At 45.4% G+C, this 24,519-nt stretch overlaps 2 protein-coding genes across 3 annotated transcripts in view; one reads left to right on the top strand and one right to left on the bottom strand.

Moving 5' to 3' along the window:
- The window catches only part of hm13 (histocompatibility (minor) 13), a 39,106-nt gene extending 25,106 nt beyond the window's left edge, over positions 1 to 14,000 (bottom strand). Inside the window, exons 1-5 of one of the 2 annotated variants that reach the window (XM_056261215.1) lie at positions 13,605 to 14,000; positions 2,470 to 2,568; positions 2,262 to 2,344; positions 2,089 to 2,177; positions 1,926 to 2,011 (exon numbers count right to left, since the gene is read on the bottom strand). In XM_056261215.1, the coding sequence (XP_056117190.1) occupies positions 1,926 to 2,011; positions 2,089 to 2,177; positions 2,262 to 2,344; positions 2,470 to 2,568; positions 13,605 to 13,796 (549 nt within the window). In that variant the 5' untranslated portion in view covers positions 13,797 to 14,000. The remainder of the gene's footprint in view (positions 1 to 1,925; positions 2,012 to 2,088; positions 2,178 to 2,261; positions 2,345 to 2,469; positions 2,569 to 13,604) is intronic. The other variant, XM_056261223.1, reaches the window with a different exon arrangement.
- The window catches only part of gp9 (glycoprotein IX (platelet)), a 158,444-nt gene continuing 134,948 nt past the window's right edge, over positions 1,024 to 24,519 (top strand). Inside the window, exon 1 of the mRNA XM_056261245.1 lies at positions 1,024 to 1,249. The gene's annotated coding sequence lies outside the window, so the exon portion shown is untranslated. The remainder of the gene's footprint in view (positions 1,250 to 24,519) is intronic.

Here is a 24,519-nt window from a genome sequence, read left to right as displayed (position 1 = left end):
TATATAGTCTTTTATTTTGGAATTTTAAGAGCAATAAACATATATTGCAATGTTAAGAAATTCTTGTTTTTTTCCTTCAGATATGTAAATCAACATGTATTAATTGCTATTTTGTCAATTAATGGGGAGATAATCGATAATCGAAATCGAATCGGACTGGGAAAATGAATAATTAGATTAATCGATGCAGCGGAAAAATAATCGCTAGATTAATAGTTTAAAAAATAATCGTTTATCCCAGCCCTATCAATGTGTGATGCTTTCAACAGAATCCTAAACATGATTCTAAACATGATTCACACACACACAGAGTTACTGGCTCCATACTATCAGTAGTGTAGTATTAACAGTATCAATATTGGTTTTTTTTAAAGCTCAGTTATCAACACCTCTGGTTCCCGGGGAAAGCAGGAACTGATGAAGTGTGTACCTTGAGTCACTGCCAAATGCATGATTGTAAATGTGGAGATGGTTTGGGTGATTTGGAAAGCATATTTCCAGCTGTGTGCATGACATGCACTCTTTTAAAGGTACAATATGTAAGAATTTTGCATCAAAATATCCAAAAAACACTTGCAGTCTTATATATTTCTTTCAATTATGTACTTACATTATCCTAAACGTTTCCAAGAATTCATAAATTCAGAGAAATTCACAATTTTACATAGTGCCCGTTAGGGGTGGGAATCTTAAGGCACTTAACGATCCGATCCGATTCTGGGAGTATCCAGAATCGCAAGCGCCGGAAAGTGCCGGAAGTGATCTCTTCCAAAAAACCCCAAAAAATTCAACGTTGTCTGTTGATATATCGAGATCGTCTTCCACTGCGATTTCCTGTATATCTAAATTATTATGTTTAGATCTTCACAGTGAAAGGTAATTCCGAAATCTCTGTGTAAACAATGAGTGACGTACACGCGCGAGAGATCACATCTGGCGCTTGCCCAGACCGAAGCGCCGGCGCCCTCAGATCACTTGGACGTGGCTGTGATTACAAGAGGTAAAAACGATATTAATACTGTTCGTTTTCTCACACAAAACGCCCGTTTCGTGTCTTAGGCCATCAATGTGTACTTACATTTACGAGTCATTAAATCATGTTTAATTTGGACTTCTCTGTGCATGCTCTTTGAGGTGGTGACCATAGACCTGCATTATATGACTGACAGACAAGAACGGCTTGACCTAAAAATATCAAAATTGAAAATACTGTGGAAACAAAGACACCTACATCTTGGATGCCCTTGAGGTAAGCTAAAACATACCAAAAATTAATTTCAAAGTGAACTATCCCTTTAAGTAGATTGTGTTTAACACACAAAAGAGTGATCATCAGTTCAACACACAAGAGTTATAGAAATTCTACTTGATTTAAAAAAAAAAAAAAAACTACGCTGTATCGGATTGGTATCGGCCGATACTCAGAATTTATAGTATCGGATCGGTTTTGAAAAAACGGTATCGTTGCATCCCTAGTATCCGTGTTATCAGTGAATGAGGCCCAAAGTTAATGCATAAACTTCACCATTTCTATATGTATTTTATTTAAATATACAGTAGTGACCAAAAGTGATGTCTGGAGAGATTTGTTTTTAATGACCCTACAAGTTTGATCAAACCATCAAAAGAAGAGGAAAATTTTATATATATATTTTTTTTTCAATGTTTTAAATATGAGGTCAAATCAAAACACTCGACCTGGTTAAGGTATGTATCTGTTTTCCTGGGCCGAACATCACTTTTGGCCACTACTGTATATGCATGTCATGAGTTTGCTCTGTATGACCAACACAGACTCCAGTTAAAGGACAGGAGCGTCACTTGAAACTCAAACTCATCACACACACATTATTCATTCGGCCTATATAAAACATCAGTGGGATTAGCTACAGTTTCTCTGTAAAACACAAGCTGGTGTCCTGTACCTTCTTGAGGACGTACCAGACCCCGACCACACCGCTCACACACAGGCAGATCAGATCCTTGGTGTCGAACTCATAGTTGAGGATCTCTGAGGAGAAAACAGGCTTCAGACGATCTACAGAGCTTCAGCACCACACACACACACACAGCAAGCGTCCGCCTCACCCTCTCTGCCGTCTCCTGAGCCCTGTGTGAACAGCAGCTGGTACTGCTTGTTTGGCACGTTCGCTGGGAAAACTCTGCACATAAAGGGACTGGGACAGCAACACCAGAAGAGTCAACCTCTTAAACCACCTCATTAACACAGCATTACGTGTGTGTGTGTGTGTGTGTCATACCTCATCGTGTGAGACAGCGCTAATATTCCCAGCACGAAGAAATACATGGAGAGCAGCAGGTTAATGTACTCTTGTGAGAAAACCTGCAAGTGAAGTAAAACAAAACAGACATGGGTACGAGTCTATAAAGTGTAACTGGGAAAAATCTGGTTAATGGAAAAAAGTGTTTTACACACTCGCACACTCAGACACACACACACACACTCACCTTGAAGAACAGGTAGAGGCCGAAGAGAGTGCAGCTGGCGATGATAGGGAAACGAGCGGCGTCTCTGCTCGTGATGGTCTCAGGCATATCTGAAGCATTCTGACACACACACACACACAAATCCGGTCATGGTCACTCAATATACACAGTCTACTTTGTGCAACAAATCTTTTGCATATTTCATTTTTCTCATTTACTCAGTCCAAATGTGTATCCGAAGCGCCTCGACTGAGCGCACCGGACCGATCTCTCTTCTCGCAGTGATCACAGACAGACGGATGTCACGCGGCTCACACTCGCGTACGGTGACGCTAATGAACTGGACGGCATTTAACTTCTGTTGCTTTTAAATGAAATTAAATATGACGAAGACACCAAAAGTGCTTGTTATAATTCCATTCCAAAGACGTGTTAATCATCATTTTTACTTTAAGACAGACATGCTTTTATATATAATTTTAGAAATATGACAATCACAGAACCCATAGAGAGTTCACACTGACAGAGAGTTTGGGAATATGCACACAATTTATACACATAAAGCATGATATCAGACATGTTTTTAACATGACCTCAGCGCAGGCGGCCCACACTCGGATGGACCATGTGATGATGATGATGACGATGATGTCGGGCCATCATTCTCGACCTCAAGCATGGCTTATGTGACACTTCCCAGTAGTAGCCTAATATTAGCCGCTTTACATCGCCGCTCACTCACACGCTAACCTAGATAAATGTGTGCTATTATTAGGCGCATGTCTAATTTATATTTTAAAGGCCCATTATTATGGTTCAGTTTTTCTCTGTAATGTAGAACAATGTTACATATAATATTCTTTCTCAGCCCTGAAACAAATCCCACTCCCCCAGTAGGCCTATACTGTATATTTAAGAAACTAAATTAATATCGTGCTAGTAGACTAGGAAAATATAGTCCGGGGTGACCCTAACACACACACACGGCTTTGGATGTATGGGAAGTTCTGTCGCTAATATATACAGGGTTCCCACACTTTGGTTAACTTCGAATTCAAGGACTTTCCAGGTCCAATACCCTCAAATTCAGGACTTAATGTGGGGACACACACGTTGTGTTCAGCAACAAACGTTGAGGATCCATCGTAGTGGTTTCATGCGAGCGTGAACGTCATGGCAACGTACAACACAAAGCACCTCACGCGGGAAACACTTAACGTAACGCATAAATGCACGTAACTAACGTAAATCAAGCTAGCTAGTGTGCATAGGCCACGAAGTGTTGGCGAAATACACTTTCATCCGAACGGAGGGAATAATATGGAATTTTTTCCAGAAAACTTCTTGCACAAAATAAACTTCAAGCACTTTCAAGGACCTGTTTCTATGTGGGTTTACTTTCCAAAACTTTCCAGGGCCTTGAATTTTTTTCACACGCTTTCAGGATTTCAAGGACCCGTGGGAACCCTGTACATTAAAGCAATTATGTTTAGATTCAGTGTTAAAAGAGTTACTCTTATCAGGGTCTTGCAATAAAACCTAAACGCGGTCAAACACTTCTGCAACTTGCTTATGCTTTGAATTAAAATGAAATTATAATCAGGGTTGCCGAAACACGTGTGGTGTGAGACTCACGCTTTCAGACTCATGCTCTCACGCTGCCTCACTGACTAAATTTCATGCCAGATAACGGGACAAACTCTATTCATAGTACTTTATAGGTCTGGGTTAAAAATGTAGATCTCAATTTTCAACAATTCTTCATTATTTTTATGAACCGATATCGAATCGGTCTTTCAGTCTTTGCTATTTTCAGTTGATGAATGAACAGAACATTGTAGCTCCTCCCATCGAATGAATCGCAATAAGCTTTGCTACTTCTGATATGACACAAAGTCTCAGCTTTGTAATTCTGTTAGTTTTATAATGAAATTCACTCAAATGTGTTTGTGTCTCTGATGTGTGGCGCCTCAGTTCAGGCAGCACATGATCATCTGTTCTGCTCTACTACTGTAGTAACAGCATGAAATAAACATGAATGAAATATTGAAAGATACAGTACAAATGACTGAAATCTGTATCATGTGATCAGTCAAGCAGTGTTTCAACACGGAAAGACGTCAATAAAACAGCTTGTAAACAATGTCACAATGTTATATTTACCTCAGAAAGCCGTTCAGTGACCATAAACTCAGTCAGCTAGAAAAATAAACTCTAGAGTATTTTGCTAAATGAATATGCACCATTGCATATTCATTATATTTAATCCATCATGTTTCTGACAGCCACCGTTTAAACGTTTATATTTAAAAAAGGAGTAGAAACAGAATTATGCCATTATAAATGTATTATAACATTATTATTATAAAAACTTATGAGAGCCAATGAGGTTCATTCTCGTGTTACGCAGCACGTTTGAGCTTCAGCAAGAACCAATGAGGTTCATTCTCGTGTTACGCAGCACGTTTGAGCTTCAGCAAGAACCAATGAGGTTCATTCTCGTGTTACGCAGCACGTTTGAGCTTCAGCAAGAGCCAATGAGGTTCATTCTCGTGTTACGCAGCACGTTTGAGCTTCAGCAAGAACCAATGAGGTTCATTCTCGTGTTACGCAGCACGTTTGAGCTTCAGCAAGAGCCAATGAGGTTCATTCTCGTGTTACGCAGCACGTTTGAGCTTCTGCAAGAACCAATGAGGTTCATTCTCGTGTTACGCAGCACGTTTGAGCTTCTGCAAGAACCAATGAGGTTCATTCTCGTGTTACGCAGCACGTTTGAGCTTCAGCAAGAGCCAATGAGGTTCATTCTCGTGTTACGCAGCACGTTTGAGCTTCTGCAAGAACCAATGAGGTTCATTCTCGTGTTACGCAGCACGTTTGAGCTTCTGCAAGAACCAATGAGGTTCATTCTCGTGTTACGCAGCACGTTTGAGCTTCAGCAAGAACCAATGAGGTTCATTCTCGTGTTACGCAGCACGTTTGAGCTTCTGCAAGAACCAATGAGGTTCATTCTCGTGTTACGCAGCACGTTTGAGCTTCAGCAAGAGCCAATGAGGTTCATTCTCGTGTTACGCAGCACGTTTGAGCTTCTGCAAGAACCAATGAGGTTCATTCTCGTGTTACGCAGCACGTTTGAGCTTCTGCAAGAACCAATGAGGTTCATTCTCGTGTTACGCAGCACGTTTGAGCTTCAGCAAGAGCCAATGAGGTTCATTCTCGTGTTACGCAGCACGTTTGAGCTTCTGCAAGAACCAATGAGGTTCATTCTCGTGTTACGCAGCACGTTTGAGCTTCTGCAAGAACCAATGAGGTTCATTCTCGTGTTACGCAGCACGTTTGAGCTTCAGCAAGAGCCAATGAGGATCATTCTCGTGTTACGCAGCACGTTTGAGCTTCTGCAAGAACCAATTAGGTTCATTCTCGTGTTACGCAGCACGTTTGAGCTTCTGCAAGAACCAATGAGGTTCATTCTCGTGTTACGCAGCACGTTTGAGCTTCTGCAAGAACCAATGAGGTTCATTCTCGTGTTACGCAGCACGTTTGAGCTTCAGCAAGAACCAATGAGGTTCATTCTCGTGTTACGCAGCACGTTTGAGCTTCTGCAAGAACCAATGAGGTTCATTCTCGTGTTACGCAGCACGTTTGAGCTTCTGCAAGAACCAATGAGGTTCATTCTCGTGTTACGCAGCACGTGTGAGCTTCAGCAAGAACCAATGAGGTTCATTCTCGTGTTACGCAGCACGTTTGAGCTTCAGCAAGAACCAATGAGGTTCATTCTCGTGTTACGCAGCACGTTTGAGCTTCAGCAAGAACCAATGAGGTTCATTCTCGTGTTACGCAGCACGTTTGAGCTTCTGCAAGAACCAATGAGGTTCATTCTCGTGTTACGCAGCACGTTTGAGCTTCAGCAAGAACCAATGAGGTTCATTCTCGTGTTACGCAGCACGTTTGAGCTTCAGCAAGAACCAATGAGGTTCATTCTCGTGTAACGCAGCACGTTTGAGCTTCTGCAAGAAACAATGAGGTTCTTTCTCGTGTTACGCAGCACGTTTGAGCTTCTGCAAGAAACAATGAGGTTCTTTCTCGTGTTACGCAGCACGTTTGAGCTTCAGCAAGAACCAATGAGGTTCATTCTCGTGTTACGCAGCACGTTTGAGCTTCAGCAAGAACCAATGAGGTTCATTCTCGTGTTACGCAGCACGTTTGAGCTTCAGCAAGAACCAATGAGGTTCATTCTCGTGTTACGCAGCACGTTTGAGCTTCTGCAAGAAACAATGAGGTTCTTTCTCGTGTTACGCAGCACGTTTGAGCTTCAGCAAGAACCAATGAGGTTCATTCTCGTGTTACGCAGCACGTTTGAGCTTCAGCAAGAACCAATGAGGTTCATTCTCGTGTTACGCAGCACGTTTGAGCTTCAGCAAGAACCAATGAGGTTCATTCTCGTGTTACGCAGCACGTTTGAGCTTCAGCAAGAACCAATGAGGTTCATTCTCGTGTTACGCAGCACGTTTGAGCTTCAGCAAGAACCAATGAGGTTCATTCTCGTGTTACGCAGCACGTTTGAGCTTCTGCAAGAAACAATGAGGTTCTTTCTCGTGTTACGCAGCACGTTTGAGCTTCAGCAAGAACCAATGAGGTTCATTCTCGTGTTACGCAGCACGTTTGAGCTTCAGCAAGAACCAATGAGGTTCATTCTCATGTTACGCAGCACGTTTGAGCTTCAGCAAGAACCAATGAGGTTCATTCTCGTGTTACGCAGCACGTTTGAGCTTCAGCAAGAACCAATGAGGTTCATTCTCGTGTTACGCAGCACGTTTGAGCTTCAGCAAGAACCAATGAGGTTCATTCTCGTGTTACGCAGCACGTTTGAGCTTCAGCAAGAACCAATGAGGTTCATTCTCGTGTAACGCAGCACGTTTGAGCTTCAGCAAGAACCAATGAGGTTCATTCTCGTGTAACGCAGCACGTTTGAGCTTCAGCAAGAACCAATGAGGTTCATTCTCGTGTTACGCAGCACGTTTGAGCTTCAGCAAGAGCCAATGGGGTTCATTCTCGTGTTACGCAGCACGTTTGAGCTTCAGCAAGAACCAATGAGGTTCATTCTCGTGTTACGCAGCACGTTTGAGCTTCAGCAAGAGCCAATGGGGTTCATTCTCGTGTTACGCAGCACGTTTGAGCTTCAGCAAGAACCAATGAGGTTCATTCTCGTGTTACGCAGCACGTTTGAGCTTCAGCAAGAACCAATGAGGATCATTCTCGTGTTACGCATCACGTTTGAGCTTCCGCAAGAACCAATGAGGTTAATTCTCGTGTTACGCAGCACGTTTGAGCTTCAGCAAGAACCAATGGGGTTCATTCTCGTGTTACGCATCACGTTTGAGCTTCAGCAAGAACCAATGAGGTTCATTCTCGTGTTACGCAGCACGTTTGAGCTTCTGCAAGAACCAATGGGGTTCATTCTCGTGTTACGCAGCACGTTTGTGCTTCAGCAAGAACCAATGAGGTTCATTCTCGTGTTACGCATCACGTTTGAGCTTCAGCAAGAACCAATGAGGATCATTCTCGTGTTACGCAGCACGTTTGAGCTTCAGCAAGAACCAATGAGGATCATTCTCGTGTTACGCATCACGTTTGAGCTTCAGCAAGAACCAATGAGGATCATTCTCGTGTTACGCAGCACGTTTGAGCTTCAGCAAGAACCAATGAGGTTCATTCTCGTGTTACGCAGCACGTTTGAGCTTCAGCAAGAACCAATGAGGATCATTCTCGTGTTACGCAGCACGTTTGAGCTTCAGCAAGAACCAATGAGGTTCATTCTCGTGTTACGCAGCACGTTTGAGCTTCAGCAAGAACCAATGAGGTTCATTCTCGTGTTACGCAGCACGTTTGTGCTTCAGCAAGAACCAATGAGGTTCATTCTCGTGTTACGCAGCACGTTTGAGCTTCTGCAAGAACCAATGGGGTTCATTCTCGTGTTACGCAGCACGTTTGAGATTCTGCAAGAACCAATGAGGTTCATTCTCGTGTTACGCAGCACGTTTGAGCTTCTGCAAGAACCAATGAGGTTCATTCTCGTGTAACGCAGCACGTTTGTGCTTCAGCAAGAACCAATGAGGTTCATTCTCGTGTTACGCAGCACGTTTGAGCTTCTGCAAGAACCAATGAGGTTCATTCTCGTGTTACGCAGCACGTTTGTGCTTCAGCAAGAACCAATGAGGTTCATTCTCGTGTTACGCAGCACGTTTGAGCTTCTGCAAGAACCAATGAGGTTCATTCTCGTGTTACGCAGCACGTTTGAGCTTCAGCAAGAACCAATGAGGTTCATTCTCGTGTTACGCAGCACGTTTGAGCTTCAGCAAGAACCAATGAGGATCATTCTCGTGTTACGCATCACGTTTGAGCTTCCGCAAGAACCAATGAGGTTAATTCTCGTGTTACGCAGCACGTTTGAGCTTCAGCAAGAACCAATGGGGTTCATTCTCGTGTTACGCATCACGTTTGAGCTTCAGCAAGAACCAATGAGGTTCATTCTCGTGTTACGCAGCACGTTTGAGCTTCCGCAAGAACCAATGGGGTTCATTCTCGTGTTACGCAGCACGTTTGTGCTTCAGCAAGAACCAATGAGGTTCATTCTCGTGTTACGCATCACGTTTGAGCTTCAGCAAGAACCAATGAGGATCATTCTCGTGTTACGCAGCACGTTTGAGCTTCAGCAAGAACCAATGAGGTTAATTCTCGTGTTACGCAGCACGTTTGAGCTTCCGCAAGAACCAATGAGGTTCATTCTCGTGTTACGCAGCACGTTTGTGCTTCAGCAAGAACCAATGAGGTTCATCCTCGTGTTACGCAGCACGTTTGTGCTTCAGCAAGAACCAATGAGGTTCATTCTCGTGTTACGCAGCACGTTTGAGCTTCTGCAAGAACCAATGGGGTTCATTCTCGTGTTACGCAGCACGTTTGAGATTCTGCAAGAACCAATGAGGTTCATTCTCGTGTTACGCAGCACGTTTGAGATTCAGCAAGAACCAATGAGGTTCATTCTCGTGTTACGCAGCACGTTTGAGCTTCTGCAAGAACCAATGAGGTTCATTCTCGTGTTACGCAGCACGTTTGAGCTTCAGCAAGAACCAATGAGGTTCATTCTCGTGTTACGCAGCACGTTTGAGCTTCAGCAAGAACCAATGAGGTTCATTCTCGTGTTACGCAGCACGTTTGAGCTTCTGCAAGAACCAATGGGGTTCATTCTCGTGTTACGCAGCACGTTTGAGATTCAGCAAGAACCAATGAGGTTCATTCTCGTGTTACGCAGCACGTTTGAGCTTCTGCAAGAACCAATGGGGTTCATTCTCGTGTTACGCAGCACGTTTGAGATTCTGCAAGAACCAATGAGGTTCATTCTCGTGTTACGCAGCACGTTTGAGCTTCTGCAAGAACCAATGAGGTTCATTCTCGTGTTACGCAGCACGTTTGAGCTTCTGCAAGAACCAATGAGGTTCATTCTCGTGTTACGCAGCACGTTTGAGCTTCAGCAAGAACCAATGAGGTTCATTCTCGTGTTACGCAGCACGTTTGAGCTTCTGCAAGAACCAATGAGGTTCATTCTCGTGTTACGCAGCACGTTTGAGCTTCTGCAAGAACCAATGAGGTTCATTCTCGTGTTACGCAGCACGTTTGAGATTCTGCAAGAACCAATGAGGTTCATTCTCGTGTTACGCAGCACGTTTGAGCTTCTGCAAGAACCAATGAGGTTCATTCTCGTGTTACGCAGCACGTTTGAGCTTCTGCAAGAACCAATGAGGTTCATTCTCGTGTTACGCAGCACGTTTGAGCTTCAGCAAGAACCAATGAGGTTCATTCTCGTGTTACGCAGCACGTTTGAGCTTCTGCAAGAACCAATGAGGTTCATTCTCGTGTTACGCAGCACGTTTGTGCTTCAGCAAGAACCAATGAGGTTCATTCTCGTGTTACGCAGCACGTTTGAGCTTCTGCAAGAACCAATGAGGTTCATTCTCGTGTTATGCAGCACGTTTGTGCTTCAGCAAGAACCAATGAGGTTCATTCTCGTGTTACGCAGCACGTTTGAGCTTCAGCAAGAACCAATGAGGTTCATTCTCGTGTTACGCAGCACGTTTGAGCTTCAGCAAGAACCAATGAGGTTCATTCTCGTGTTACGCAGCACGTTTGAGCTTCAGCAAGAACCAATGGGGTTCATTCTCGTGTTACGCAGCACGTTTGTGCTTCAGCAAGAACCAATGAGGTTCATCCTCGTGTTACGCAGCACGTTTGTGCTTCAGCAAGAACCAATGAGGTTCATCCTCGTGTTACGCAGCACGTTTGTGCTTCAGCAAGAACCAATGAGGCTCATTCTCGTGTTACGCAGCACGTTTGTGCTTCAGCAAGAACCAATGAGGTTCATTCTCGTGTTACGCAGCACGTTTGTGCTTCAGCAAGAGCCAATGGGGTTCATTCTCGTGTTATGCAGCACGTGTGAGCTTCAGCAAGAACCAATGAGGTTCATTCTCGTGTTACGCAGCACGTTTGAGCTTCTGCAAGAACCAATGAGGTTCATCCTCGTGTTACGCAGCACGTTTGTGCTTCAGCAAGAGCCAATGGGGTTCATTCTCGTGTTATGCAGCACGTGTGAGCTTCAGCAAGAACCAATGAGGTTCATCCTCGTGTTACGCAGCACGTTTGTGCTTCAGCAAGAACCAATGAGGCTCATTCTCGTGTTACGCAGCACGTTTGTGCTTCAGCAAGAACCAATGAGGTTCATTCTCGTGTTACGCATCACGTTTGTGCTTCAGCAAGAACCAATGAGGTTCATTCTCGTGTTACGCAGCACGTTTGTGCTTCAGCAAGAACCAATGGGGTTCATTCTCGTGTTACGCAGCACGTTTGTGCTTCAGCAAGAACCAATGGGGTTCATTCTCGTGTTATGCAGCACGTTTGAGCTTCAGCAAGAACCAATGAGGTTCATTCTCGTGTTACGCAGCACGTTTGAGCTTCTGCAAGAACCAATGAGGTTCATTCTCGTGTTATGCAGCACGTGTGAGCTTCAGCAAGAACCAATGAGGTTCATTCTCGTGTTACGCAGCACGTTTGTGCTTCAGCAAGAGCCAATGGGGTTCATTCTCGTGTTATGCAGCACGTGTGAGCTTCAGCAAGAACCAATGAGGTTCATTCTCGTGTTACGCAGCACGTTTGAGCTTCTGCAAGAACCAATGAGGTTCATTCTCGTGTTACGCAGCACGTTTGAGCTTCTGCAAGAACCAATGAGGTTCATTCTCGTGCTTGTTGCCCGCGGCACAGGCAATAACGTCAGCTGCACGTTCTCGCTCTCTTCTCTCCGACGGTTAAGTGACACACACTCGCTTGTATTGCGCATAATTGTACTAATTCCCACAGGTTTCGCACTCACACCAAAAGCGAGCGCACCTCTGATCTCTATTAAGTGGAGCGCACAAGAGCGACTATTTTGGTAATCGGCCCATTATTTTGATGATTAATCGGATAATTTTTTTGTGGTAAAAAAAAATAGACCTAAGGCGAACAATAGCCTTTAAAATTGGCTTAAAATACATTTAATAACAATGAGGCAATTATAATTGGTTCAAATAAAGTATCAAAAGCAAGTAATCATATGGTTTTATTGAACAACACTGCTAAAATACATAATGTAATATACATAATACTAACAATCAACCTCTGTCCATTAGGTATTATAACAAATGCCAACGGCCTTGTTCAAATCAGTGTTTTTGGCCAAACGACATTTCATTAAAATGTCCACTTAATATTAGGCAATTAGAAATTCTACAGCCACTGTCATTTCTTCAACAAGAACATGTGGACACCAAAACATGCAACCTCAGAGCGAGGGTTTAAAATTTTATTTTGAAATTGCAATGAACAGTTAGCATATTTAGGAAGCTGTATTGATGTATTCTCCTAGGTTTATAAATGATTTAGCTTACAACTCTGTTGAAATTAAATCATGCAGAGATGGAGTTTGAGACGCGCTCCACGCATGACAACAGTGCAACATGAAACGCCATGAAACACAAAACGCGTCAGACTTTATATGCTTCACCAAATGCATGTTATTGTAAAAAAGATGCACATAACCTGCACGCATGTAATTCATTTAAATTAAGAGCATATATAGGCTATATTAAACTCACAGCACAGATATTTGTTTTAATGTAATCGCAGTCTTTGTGAATTCACAATTACACTATGCTATGGTATGATTTTTAAATGGTTTTAATATCGTGCAGCCAGAAAACGCAGTAATAATGCGGTTCATAGATTCTCGTCAATGGAATACGCCAGTTCCGTGACAGACAGACAGCAGTATTTGCCGCTACTCGACACAATTATTCAAGGATTTTTAAAAATTGAGAACTTGAGGAATCATAACAGCCCTAGGTCAAATATACACAAAATTTGAATTTGTCTTGTCAAGTATTCAGTTAAACAGTCATTTTTGTAACCTAATTAGTTGAGAAAGATAACACGTTGTGTAACAGTATATTGGATCTGTGCATGAGCTCTTAAAGTGGCAACAGTCTAATATTCTGTTTTTATGCTGTCTGCTGTCTGTCATGTAATCAAAGAACAAAAGACAAAGAAAAAATCACTATCTGCTCTTGACTAAATAACTTTTGTAACTAATTTTAAGCATTAATCTGTATTTAATTTTTCCAATGAAGGCAGTTTTAATTTACATTTGATTACTTAATTTCTGTAGTATTTCTTACCCGAATACTGTATAGTACCCACCTGAAAAAGTTAAAGCCGTGTTTATCTCTCTATGCTATAGAAGGATCAGAGTAATCATACAGGTTTGGATGAAACGACATAATTACACTGGCAACCTGGCAAGTAAATAACAAAATTCCCAGTAACTGTTAGGCCTAAGCACACATAAGGCATCAGTGGATGCGATTATGAATGTGAAACTGGGTGACATATGGCACTATAACAGGCCTGTAAATCATCAGCATCACCTCTGACTCTTCAAATGACTCCAACGCACTAAACTCATGTCTGCATAGAGCATCAGCTCATGTTGATAGTGTACAGATTTAAATATTCATGCTTTTCCACTGTCTGTCTCCAGACATCATTTGACAGGGATAGGGTCTCAGTAACGTTACCTTGCCTTTGGAGCAGCCCACGGAGCGCAGGGCCCCGAAGAAGATGGGCAGCAGGGCCATGAGCAGCAGACTCCCGTACGCCAGAGCTGTGCCCTCGGCGCTGGACACGAAGCGGCCCGCGGTCCCGTTCACCGCGTCAGACGCGTTACTGGACCCGTCCGGCCCCGGCGCGCTCTGCTCCACATCAGCCATGATCTGCGCCTTCAGAGACCCTAGATATCAGTCTGCGCTGAGAGTAGAAAACTGAGTGTGTGTGTCTCACAGCTGAGTGTGTGTGTCTCACAGCTGAGTGTGTTTCTCATTGAGATCCGCTCGACTCGTTAAGGCCACGTTTCCTAACTCAGCCCCGGTGAAGTGTCTGCGTTCTTCTCCGTTCACTCACACACACTCACAAACACACTCACACACACACTGACGAGCGCACTGACACCCGGTGGAGCGGAGGAAGAAGTGCTGCTGCGGTGTCATCGTTCATTCTGGGGCCGCGTCTCATTTCTCGGTTCCTTCCCTCGAGTCTCAGTGCGCTTCTCTCCTAGTGAGTCTGTTGCCTTGTCCAAATACACAAACTTTTCACTTTGCACTTGACCACTTGTCTACTTGCATGACGTATTTCTCCGAAGTGTTCAAGTAGGCGTAAAGACTGGTGTGTGGAAAACTTTTGATTACTCGATGGGACACACATTTAAGGTGATGATACAGGGCAACTTTTTGAGCAATGTTGCTGGGCAATGCTATCTGGATCATTTAGATCGGCCGTGGGCCGTGTCTCATCTGGTTGCCCGTTGACAGCAACATTGCTCAGAAAGTTGCCCTGCTGTGTATCATCACCTTTATAGTCTTGCAAAAAATGCAAGTGTTTACGCTTAGCCTCGAATACGGGTTTAGTGTGCATTAAGAGCACTGCACTATGGGACAGTCTTGCACACTTCCTCCTGTCGCATGCACGCGCTCTCAAGTGGCCAAGACCACAAGTGTGTGTATTTGGACACGGCATGTGTCTTTTTATGAGGCTTCAAGGCTTGAGTCCTCCTCAGCATTGGGGGATTTTCAGGGCACTATTGTTTTCCTATAACCCTATTGTTTACTATTTTTCTTCTTCCTCTTCCTATTCTTCTTCTTCCGGCATTTAGAATTATTTGAGAAACTCCTAATTAAGCCATTGGTCAGATCGATAATGTACACAACTCCTGTTCTAATAAAAAACATGGATGCCAGGTCAGATTCCTGTCAAATCTGAACGCTATACCTTTATGAAAATGGATATATTTGTAAAACAAGTATACCAAATTTTCTGAAAGACGGCCAAATGAAAGACTAACCATCCTGATCCTAACGGTATCTCGTGCTGAAGGTTTTCTTCAGAGGCTCTTTAATACAGGCTTGTGATTGGTGGAAACCCCCAACACATCACCCAATCCTGCAGATTACGGACTCTCGGGACTTCTGAATCAGGAGAAACTGAAGCTGTCAGGAGAAGCATGAGCTGATATAGATCTGATCATCTGAACATGAGCATCACTGATGAACGACACCTGACTTCAGCGTCTCAGATCCACATCGATGAGTGTCAGCTCGTCTTTACAATTTAATGCCAGTATAAGAGCAGTTTTCTAGTCATTTTAAGATGTAATATGTAGAATTCCATTTGTTGATGTTTTAAGGTTTATTTATTTAATGTTGTCAGCTGTCAAAATTATTTTAGTAGGCCTAGATAAACATGTATAATGTCTTATTTTAAAACTTGTGTATGCATATAGCCTATTATTGTTGAAAAGTGTCTGCTAATGAATACATTTAAATGTATTAAAATTACTCTGAAAGCTCAAAGTTGGTTTACTCTCATTTTCACTTTATAAACAATAAAAAAGTCAAGTCAAGTCACTTTTATTTATATAGCGCTTTTTACAATACAGATTGTATCAAAGCAGCTTCACAGTGATAACATGAAAATAATACAAGTTTGTTTCTGGAAGAAAATTGCGTCATCGTCCACCTGAAGTAAGGTAGATCAAAAATATTGTTGAATAATTAAATGTCCCCAACTAAGCCAGCCAAAAGCAAAGGCGACAGTGGCAAGGCACCAAAACTCCATCAGTGACAGAAAAACACCTTTGGAGAACCCAGGCTCAGTCGGGGGCCAGTTCTCCTCTGGCCAACGAGCGAACAGTGTATGATTATGATTCAGGCAACATTACAGGTCAGAAGTCAGATTGGATCAGAACATTCACAATATTTATCCAGTTCAATACAATATAGATGCCATTCTTCTTAAGATGTAACGAGTACATCATGTGTTATAGGAAGTGTTCCCGGTTCCGGCTGACCTAATCTATGCAGCCTAATAATCATTTAAAGGTTGTATCAGTGATTTCAGGCCCAAACATAAATGATCACATTCATCTAATCTTTCCTAACGATCCGCTAGCTGCCCGCCCCATAAGCAGGCCGTCAAAAAACCGCGTCTCTGTAGGCAGCCTAGGCTCTGAGATCTGCACACAAAAACAAGTGGGTACAACCACCAGTCAAAACCAAAATAAACAGTGTTCCAACCAATCACCGACAGGGGTGGGTTCTGTTTGTTTTTGCGCTCGTGCACGGCGCCTGCACGCGAAGTCAGAGCTGAAGAAGAAGCCAGCCCAGTATGAAGGTAAATTATGAAGGGAAAAGAGTAGCAATACTCGAGAGCACGTAGATGTGAATTTGAGAACTTGTACAATAAATCTTCGTACTTGTATGTGAACATTTACACTCACAGCTCCAATGTGAAAACCTGTAAAATAAAAATCTGAAGTTGAATGTTGAGATTTGCACTCGCAGACAATAGTCACAAACCTGTATTCTGAATCTGAAGCTGCAAATAGGGATGGCTGCCGCGAAACAGTCGTTCCGAAGCTTTGCGAGATCCCGAAGCGCAGATGTTTCGAAACACTGATTCGAAGCGTGATTCAAAACACCCATATCACGTGACTATGGCCAAACGAAGCCTCGAAGTGTTTCACTAGTGTTTCATCAGGTGTGATCCGCCGAATCAGCGTTTGATTGACACGGTCGGGAACAACAGACCACACAATCGCACATCTGTATAAAAGTGAAATCAACGGATATTGACCTCGTGGGTTTTTGTGAGAGGAGTTTGATTTTGAGATAGCGGATTTTTGGTGATAGTGACATTTATAGTGCGATTTGTTTAGTTATATTTAGGCTTAAATGTACACAACACATTGACTGATAGGCTAGAGACACAGAGTATAGTGACACATTAATAGATACATAGATATAAATATATATAGACAGCTAGATTAATAGATAGATAGATAGATACAGATAGATTAAAGATAGGCTACATAATATAAATACATTGATAGATTATAGATACATATTGTGGAGTGCAATAAGGAGTAGACAAGAGACAGAGGTGCGTCGAGTCAGCTTTACTCTCCACTTCAATAAATCAGAACTGTGTACAGCAGTGAGATCGACACAACAACGTTAAACCGGAAACTCTAACATACTTCCCCTTCCCTTAAAGGTATATTCCCTTGGTGAATGTCTCTCAGTGTTATTTGTGGGTCACCACACAGGCCCCCCCAGAATTCACCCATAAACAAGTCCAAACCGAACAGGTACCCCCAACAGAACATAGGACGCTATTCACCAGTGCTAAACAGAACAGTCCAGCTCCTAACAGTTCCTATGAAAAGTCAACGTATAGGGGGGCGGACCGGGCGGCCATACCGGCTGCCCTTAACAAGAGAAGGGCAAGGGGCTAGGGGCGGGGCAGGCACATGGTTCGAGGCCGCCGCGGGGGCAGGGCCAACTGCAGAGGTTCGCCAATATCCACATGAGCAGGCTTGAGCCGGTCTATAGCCACCCGCTCAGGCCTGCCTCCCATATCCACCACAAAGTTCTTAGATCCTCCCGTCAGGACACGGAAGGGCCCATCATAGGGGGCGCGCAGCGGAGTACGATGTCCGTCGTGGCGGATGGACACATACTTGGCCGACGGTAAATCCTTGGGGACTTAGGTCTGGGGGAGGCCATGGTGCGACGTCGGAATGGGAACAAAAGCGTCGGCAATGTCCCGAGACACAGCACGATGGGAGGCAACCGACCACGGGGCCGTGGCATCTGGAAGAAACTCCCCCGGGACGCGCAGAGGCTGGCCGTACACCAGCTCGGCCGATGAGGCTTGAAGATCCTCTTTGGGGGCAGAGCGAAGGCCAAGCATAACCCATGGGAGGCGGTCCACCCAGTCGCTACCCGTGAGGCTGGCCCTGAGCGCGGCCTTCATGTCCCGATGAAACCGCTCGCAAAGTCCGTTGCTCTGCGGATTATAGGCTGTGGTACGGTGGACCTTCACTCCAAGGACCTCGGCGACCGCAGTCCAAAGCTCCGATGTAAACTGCGGACCTCGGTCCGAGGAGAGGTCGGACGGCGTACCGAAACGGGCTACCCAAGCCATAATGAACGCCCGTGCCACCTCAGCTGATGTAGTGGAGGCCAGGGGCACCACTTCCGGCCACCTGGTGGTCCTGTCCACCATGGTGAGGAGGTAGGTGTAACCACGGGAGGGGGGAAGTGGGCCCACCAGGTCCACATTCACATGATCAAAACGCCTCTCTGGCACTTTGAAGGGTGCCAAAGGGGCCTTGGTATGACGAGTCACCTTTGCGCGCTGTCACGCCACACAGGAAGCAGCCCAAGCCCTGACATCCCTCCGCAGGCCCGGCCAGACGAACTTGGCCCCCACCAGCTTGTTTGAGGCCTTCACTCCTGGGTGGGAAAGACCGTGTATAGTGTCAAACACCTTACGCCTCCAGCCAGCAGGTACCATGGGGCGCGGTTGGCCAGTGGAGACGTCGCAGAGGAGTGTAGAGTTGGCAGTGTCAAACACCACATCCTCCATGAGCAGCGCCGTGGGAGCCGTCCTGTAGGCTTGCACCTCAGAGTCCGCGGTTTGATCCTCAGCCATAGCTGCGTAGTCGAGGCCCAAGTGAACGGAACCAATGATCGCCCGGGAGAGGCAGTCGGCCACGAAGTTGTCCTTGCCGGCCACATGCTGAATGTCGGTGGTATACTCGGATATGGCAGAGAGCTGACGCTGCTGGCGACCAGACCATGGCTCCGAAGACTTGGCCATAGCAAACGTCAGCGGCTTGTGGTCAACAAAAGCCGTGAACCGCCGGCCCTCCAACAGGAAACGGTAATGACGGGTGGCGAGGAAAAGACCCAGAAGCTCCCTGTCGAAGGCACTGTATTTCCTCTCGTTGTCCGGGAGCTTCCTGCTGAAAAAGGCCAGCGGCTGCCAGGCTCCGCCCACCCACTGCTCACACACAGCCCCAACGGCGTAGTCCGAGGCGTCCGTAGTCAGAGTCACTGGGGCGGTAGGAGATGGGTGCGCTAGCAGAGCAGCGTTGGCCAGCGCAGTTTTGGCACCATCAAAAGCACCAGTCATCTCTGGGGACCAATCCAACACGTCCGCCGCCCGCCCACCACGTAAGGCATCGTACAATGGTCGCATGAGCTGAGCCGCATGGGGGAGGAAACGATTGTAGAAGTTCACCATACCCAGAAACTCCTGCAGGGACTTTATAGTGCGTGGGCGTGGGAAATTGGCGACCGCGTCCACCTTGGCCGGGAGGGGGACGGCCCCCTGCGGTGTGACGTGATGGCCGAGGAAAGTGATGGATGACCGGCCAAACTCACACTTGGCCGGGTTGACGATGAGACCATGCTCACTGAGCCTGCCGAACAGCTGCTGGAGATGCGTCAGGTGGTCGTCTGCGGACGCGCTGGCCACGAGAATGTCGTCCAAGTACACGAACAGAAACGGCATGTCTCTCAGCACAGAGTCCATAAGGCGCTGAAACGTTTGCGCTGCCCCTTTAAGGCCGAACGGCATCCGTAGGAATTCGAAAAGGCCAAAGGGTGTGATGACCGCTGTCTTGGGGACATCCTGCGGGTGGACAGGCACCTGGTGGTAACCGCGCACCAGGTCCACCTTTGAGAATATGGTGGCGCCGGCTAGGTGGGCGGAGAAGTCCTGTATGTGCGGCATAGGGTACCGGTCGGGGGTTGTAGCGTTGTTCAGGCGACGGAAATCACCACAGGGACGCCAACTGCCATCGGCCTTTGTCACCATGTGCAGGGGGGAAGCCCACGGGCTGTTGGAGCGGCGCACGATGCCGAGGTGCTCCATAGTGGCAAACTCCTCCCTGGCGATCGCGAGCTTGGCAGAGTCGAGGCGCCGAGCTCGTGCATAGACTGGTGGGCCCACCGTAGTGATGTAGTGCTCCACGCCATGCTTAGCCACCGCCGATGAAAACGTGGGTGTGGTGATGTCAGGGAACTCAGCGAGAAGGCGTTGATACAGGTCCCCTGTGGCAAACGTGTTCGACAGACAAAGCGCCCCCGTCCCCCCCAGTGTACAGGGGTACGAAGCAAAAGAGAGGGCGTCGATCAGGCGGTGGTTTGTAACGTCCACCAACAGCCTGTAAGCACAGAGGAAATCCGCCCCTAGGAGCGACGTAGACACGGCGGCCATGACGAAATCCCAGCCGAAACGCCGCCCGCCGAAACACACTTCCACATACCTTGTGCCATAGGTACGAATGGGTGTGCCGTTGGCGGCATCCATCGGGGGCCATGCCCGCCAGCCATGGTGTCCACCGGCTTCGCCGGCAGGATGCTACGCTGAGCCCCCGAATCGACCAGCAGCCGCCGGCCGGACAATGTGTCAGTGATGAATAACAGCTTGCAGTCCCGGCCAGCGCCCATAGCTGCTAATGAGCGCCGGCCCTGGCTTTTCCCTGGGCTCCAAAACTGCAAGGCTGGCGACACTGTTTGGCCTTGGCCCCAAACCTTGAATGGTAATAACACCACCCGTCTTCACGCTGTCGGCGGGCCGTCACCGCAGCCGCGGTGTCCGGGTCGTCCGCCGCGGGTTGAAACGGGACAGCCATGTGCAGGGGGGGAAGCAGTGCGTGGACAAACTGTTGCCGGTTGGCGAGAAAAATCCTGTCTGCCTCCACAGCAAGCGCTCGGTAGTCTCTGGAGGAGGGGAGGGCGGAGCTGGCCAGTGCGGTGCGCACGGGTGCTGGAAGCTGCCGCAGGAATATGTGGGCGAAAAGGAACGCGGGATCCGCCGCGCCCAGCACCGCTAGCATCCTCTCCATTAACTCGGACGGCTTACTGTCGCCAAGGCCGTTCAGGGACAGCAGGCGATCTGCCTTCTCTAGCTCCGACAGTTCAAAGAGGTTCAACAGAAATGTTTTGAGCGCGTCGTATTTGCCGTCAGCTGGCGGAGCCTCTAATAACGCCATAGCCCTGGCTGTTGTCGAGGCATCTAAGGCCGCTACTACATGGAAATATTTTGTAACGTCCTGTGTTATTCCTCTCAGCTGGAACTGTGCCTCGATGTGTTGAAACCACGGCCGTGGATTGTGCTGCCAAAAGTCCGGTAACTTGATGGTGGGCGCGTATATAGCGCCGACATTAGCCGCGCCGCTAACAGCATCCGGCGCCGCAGCAGCAGCATTTTTGCCACCGTCGTTGTGTGACATAATTCAGCCGTATCCAACTCGCGTCGGGTCACCAATGTGGAGTGCAATAAGGAGTAGACAAGAGACAGAGGTGCGTCGAGTCAGCTTTACTCTCCACTTCAATAAATCAGAACTGTGTACAGCAGTGAGATCGACACAACAACGTTAAACCGGAAACTCTAACATACTTCCCCTTCCCTTAAAGGTATATTCCCTTGGTGAATGTCTCTCAGTGTTATTTGTGGGTTACCACAATTATACATATCTAATTACATAGATAGATTGTAGATACATATATCTAATTACATAGATAGATTAGAGATACATATCTAGATAGATTTGGATAGATACATAAAATGGAGGCTCCCCAGAAGAGATGCCGTACATCTGTGGTGTGGGAGCATTTCCAATTAGAAACCACAAATAAAGTGAGATGTGTGTATTGTGATCGGCAGCTCGCCTGCAACAATACATCATCCAGTAGAAACACAGGACAGTTTATGGGAACTTTTTGATACTCGTATCATCAAATCCAGATGATACACAATGCTACAGCTGATGCCACAGTGGAAGTGAAAAAATACATCAACGATGCGTATTTGCCCACAACTCATGATCCACCAACTTACTGGAAAGAGAGAGCAGTAATCTTTCCTCATTTGTATGTATTAGCTAAAAAATATCTTTGCATGCCAGCAACAAGTGTCCCTTGTGAGAGGATTTTTTCAAAGGCTGGAGAAATTAAATAAACAAATAAAAATATGTAAAAAAGTGAGACATTGTGGCTTGATTTATTTTATTAATATTCATTTTGCAGGACCAAAATAACATTATGCACAATGAGGAGTCTATAGGTTACAAGATTCACATATAAAAAAAAAAAAAAAAAAAAAAAAAAAAAATTCATGGCTTGTCAAGGTTGTTTCAGATCAACACCTGCAAGTGACCACTAGGTGTCACCGTGGAGACGGGTGTCGGATTGATTCGAAGCCTCGGAACAAAATGAACCATTTGATTCAACTGTTTCATTGCTTCACGAAGCCTCGATCTGCCCATCACTAGCTGCAGACAAGCAGTCACAAAATGTGTAAAATGCCATTCACAATTCACAAATATACAATGACAGTCACAAACATGTAAAATATATTTGCACTTGTTCTTGTCAGGATCTGGGTTACTTCTCTGTTCTCTCTCACTCTCATACCACCACACACACTCATTTACACACCCATCTCTCTCACTCTCCAGCGCACACACTGTCATATAACAATAGAAGTCCCATTTCATTGGCTAGGCGCCAACCAATAAAACGGCTCCTTCGAACACCCCTGCTCCCACCCCCCTCTCTCTCTCTCGCCACCACTGAGTTACAAGTGCACAAATCAAATTTGCACCTCATATATCGCGAAAAGAGTAGCAAAAGTCAAGGCGCGAAATTTGAACTTGCAGTGACAGATTTGAGTAGTTGCAAGTGCCAATTTGAGGTTGTACTGCAAATTTGAATGTTAGAAGAAGTGCAAATTTGTATTACAAGTTTGTGTCTGTCATTGTATCTTTGTGAATGGTGTTTAACACATTTGTGACTACTTGTCTGCAGCTTCAAATTCAGAATACAGATTTGTGACTATTGTCTGCGAGTGCAAATCTCAGCGTTCAAGTTCAGATTTTTATTTTACAAGTTTTCACATTGGAGCTGTGAGTGTAAATGTTCGCATACACGTACGAATATTTATTGTACAAGTTCTCAAATTCACATCTACGTGCTTTCGAGTTTTGCTACTAATTTACCTTCATAGAGGGGCGAGCTAACTTGGTTTGTTTGGGATCTCGCTTCAAACACAAACAGAAGTGACGTCACCCACAATCGCTAACACAACCTTTAACTGATTTGAATTATAGAAATGTATAGTGTATTATGTGAATGCTAGATCAAAGATATGTGTTTTTAGTCTAGCTTTGAACTGACAGTGTGTCTGCTTCCCGGACAATGGTAGGAAGACTGTTCCAAAGTTTTGGTGCTAAATAGGAAAAGGATCTACCGCCAGCAGTCGATTTTGATATTCTAGGTATTATCAACTGGCCGGAATTTCGAGATCGCAATAGACGTGAAGGACTATAATGCGTTAAGAGCTCGCTCAAGTACTGCGGGGCTAAACCATTTAGTGCTTTGTACATAATCAGCAATATTTTAAAATGTATACAATGTTTAATAGGCAGCCACTGCAGTGTTGACAGAACCGGGCTAATATGGTCATATTTCCTGGTTCTGGTAAGAACTCGAGCTGCTGCGTTTTGAACTAGCTGTAGTTTGTTTATTAAGCGTGCAGGGCAACCACCCAGTAGAGCATTACAGTAATCTAGCCTTAATGTCATGAACGCATGAACTAACTGTTCCGCATTCGTCAATGAGAGCATATGACGTAATTTAGATATATTTTTAAGATGGAAGAATGCGGTTTTACAGATACTAGACACGTGACTTTCAAATGAAAGATTGGTATCAAAGAGCACACACACGATAGTGTCAAATGCAGCACTAAGATCGAGTAACACTAATAGAGAGATACAACCACGATCGGATGATAAGAGCAAATCATTTGTCACTGATGAGAGCTGTCTCAGTAATATGGTACGGTCTAAATCCTGACTGGAAATCCTCGCAGACATCATTTCTTTCTAAAAAGGAACACAGTTGTGAGGATACTGCCTTTTCTAGTATCTTTGACAGAAAAGGTAGATTTGAGATCGGCCTGTAATTGACTAATTTTGTACGATCAAGTTGTGTTTTTTTAACAAGCGGTTTAATCATAGCCTGCTTAACTTTTTGGTACATATCCTAGAGACACAGATGAATTAATGATATTAAGAAGAGGATCTATGACATCTGGAAGCATCTCTTTCAATAGCTTAGTCGGTATAGGGTCTAACATACATGTTGTCGATTTAGATGATTTAACGAGTAAAAAAAAAAAAAAGTACATTTACACAGCAATACTTTAATATTCTACAATATCAAAATACTCCTGCCTCTGATATCTCCATATGAGCTCCATAACTGCTGTAGGCCAGATCTCTCCTGCAAGTGTGTACGCCACAGTTACAGGCCTACTGCGTGTCTCTGCTTCTGGAGCGCCTCGAGGCCTTACACAAGTGTGTATGCCACAGTTACAGGCCTACTGCGTGTCTCTGCTTCTGGAGCGCCTCGAGGCCTTACACAAGTGTGTACGCCACAGTTACAGGCCTACTGCGTGTCTCTGCTTCTGGAGCGCCTCGAGGCCTTACACAAGTGTGTATGCCACAGTTACAGGCCTACTGCGTGTCTCTGCTTCTGGAACGCCTCGAGGCCTTACACAAGTGTGTACGCCACAGTTACA

Source organism: Rhinichthys klamathensis, unplaced genomic scaffold (genome assembly GCF_029890125.1).
Source record: "Rhinichthys klamathensis goyatoka isolate OS25496 unplaced genomic scaffold, OSU_Roscu_1.1 h1tg000010l_1, whole genome shotgun sequence".
NCBI lineage: Eukaryota > Metazoa > Chordata > Actinopteri > Cypriniformes > Leuciscidae > Rhinichthys > Rhinichthys klamathensis.
This window is presented reverse-complemented; position numbering and strand designations above follow the sequence as displayed.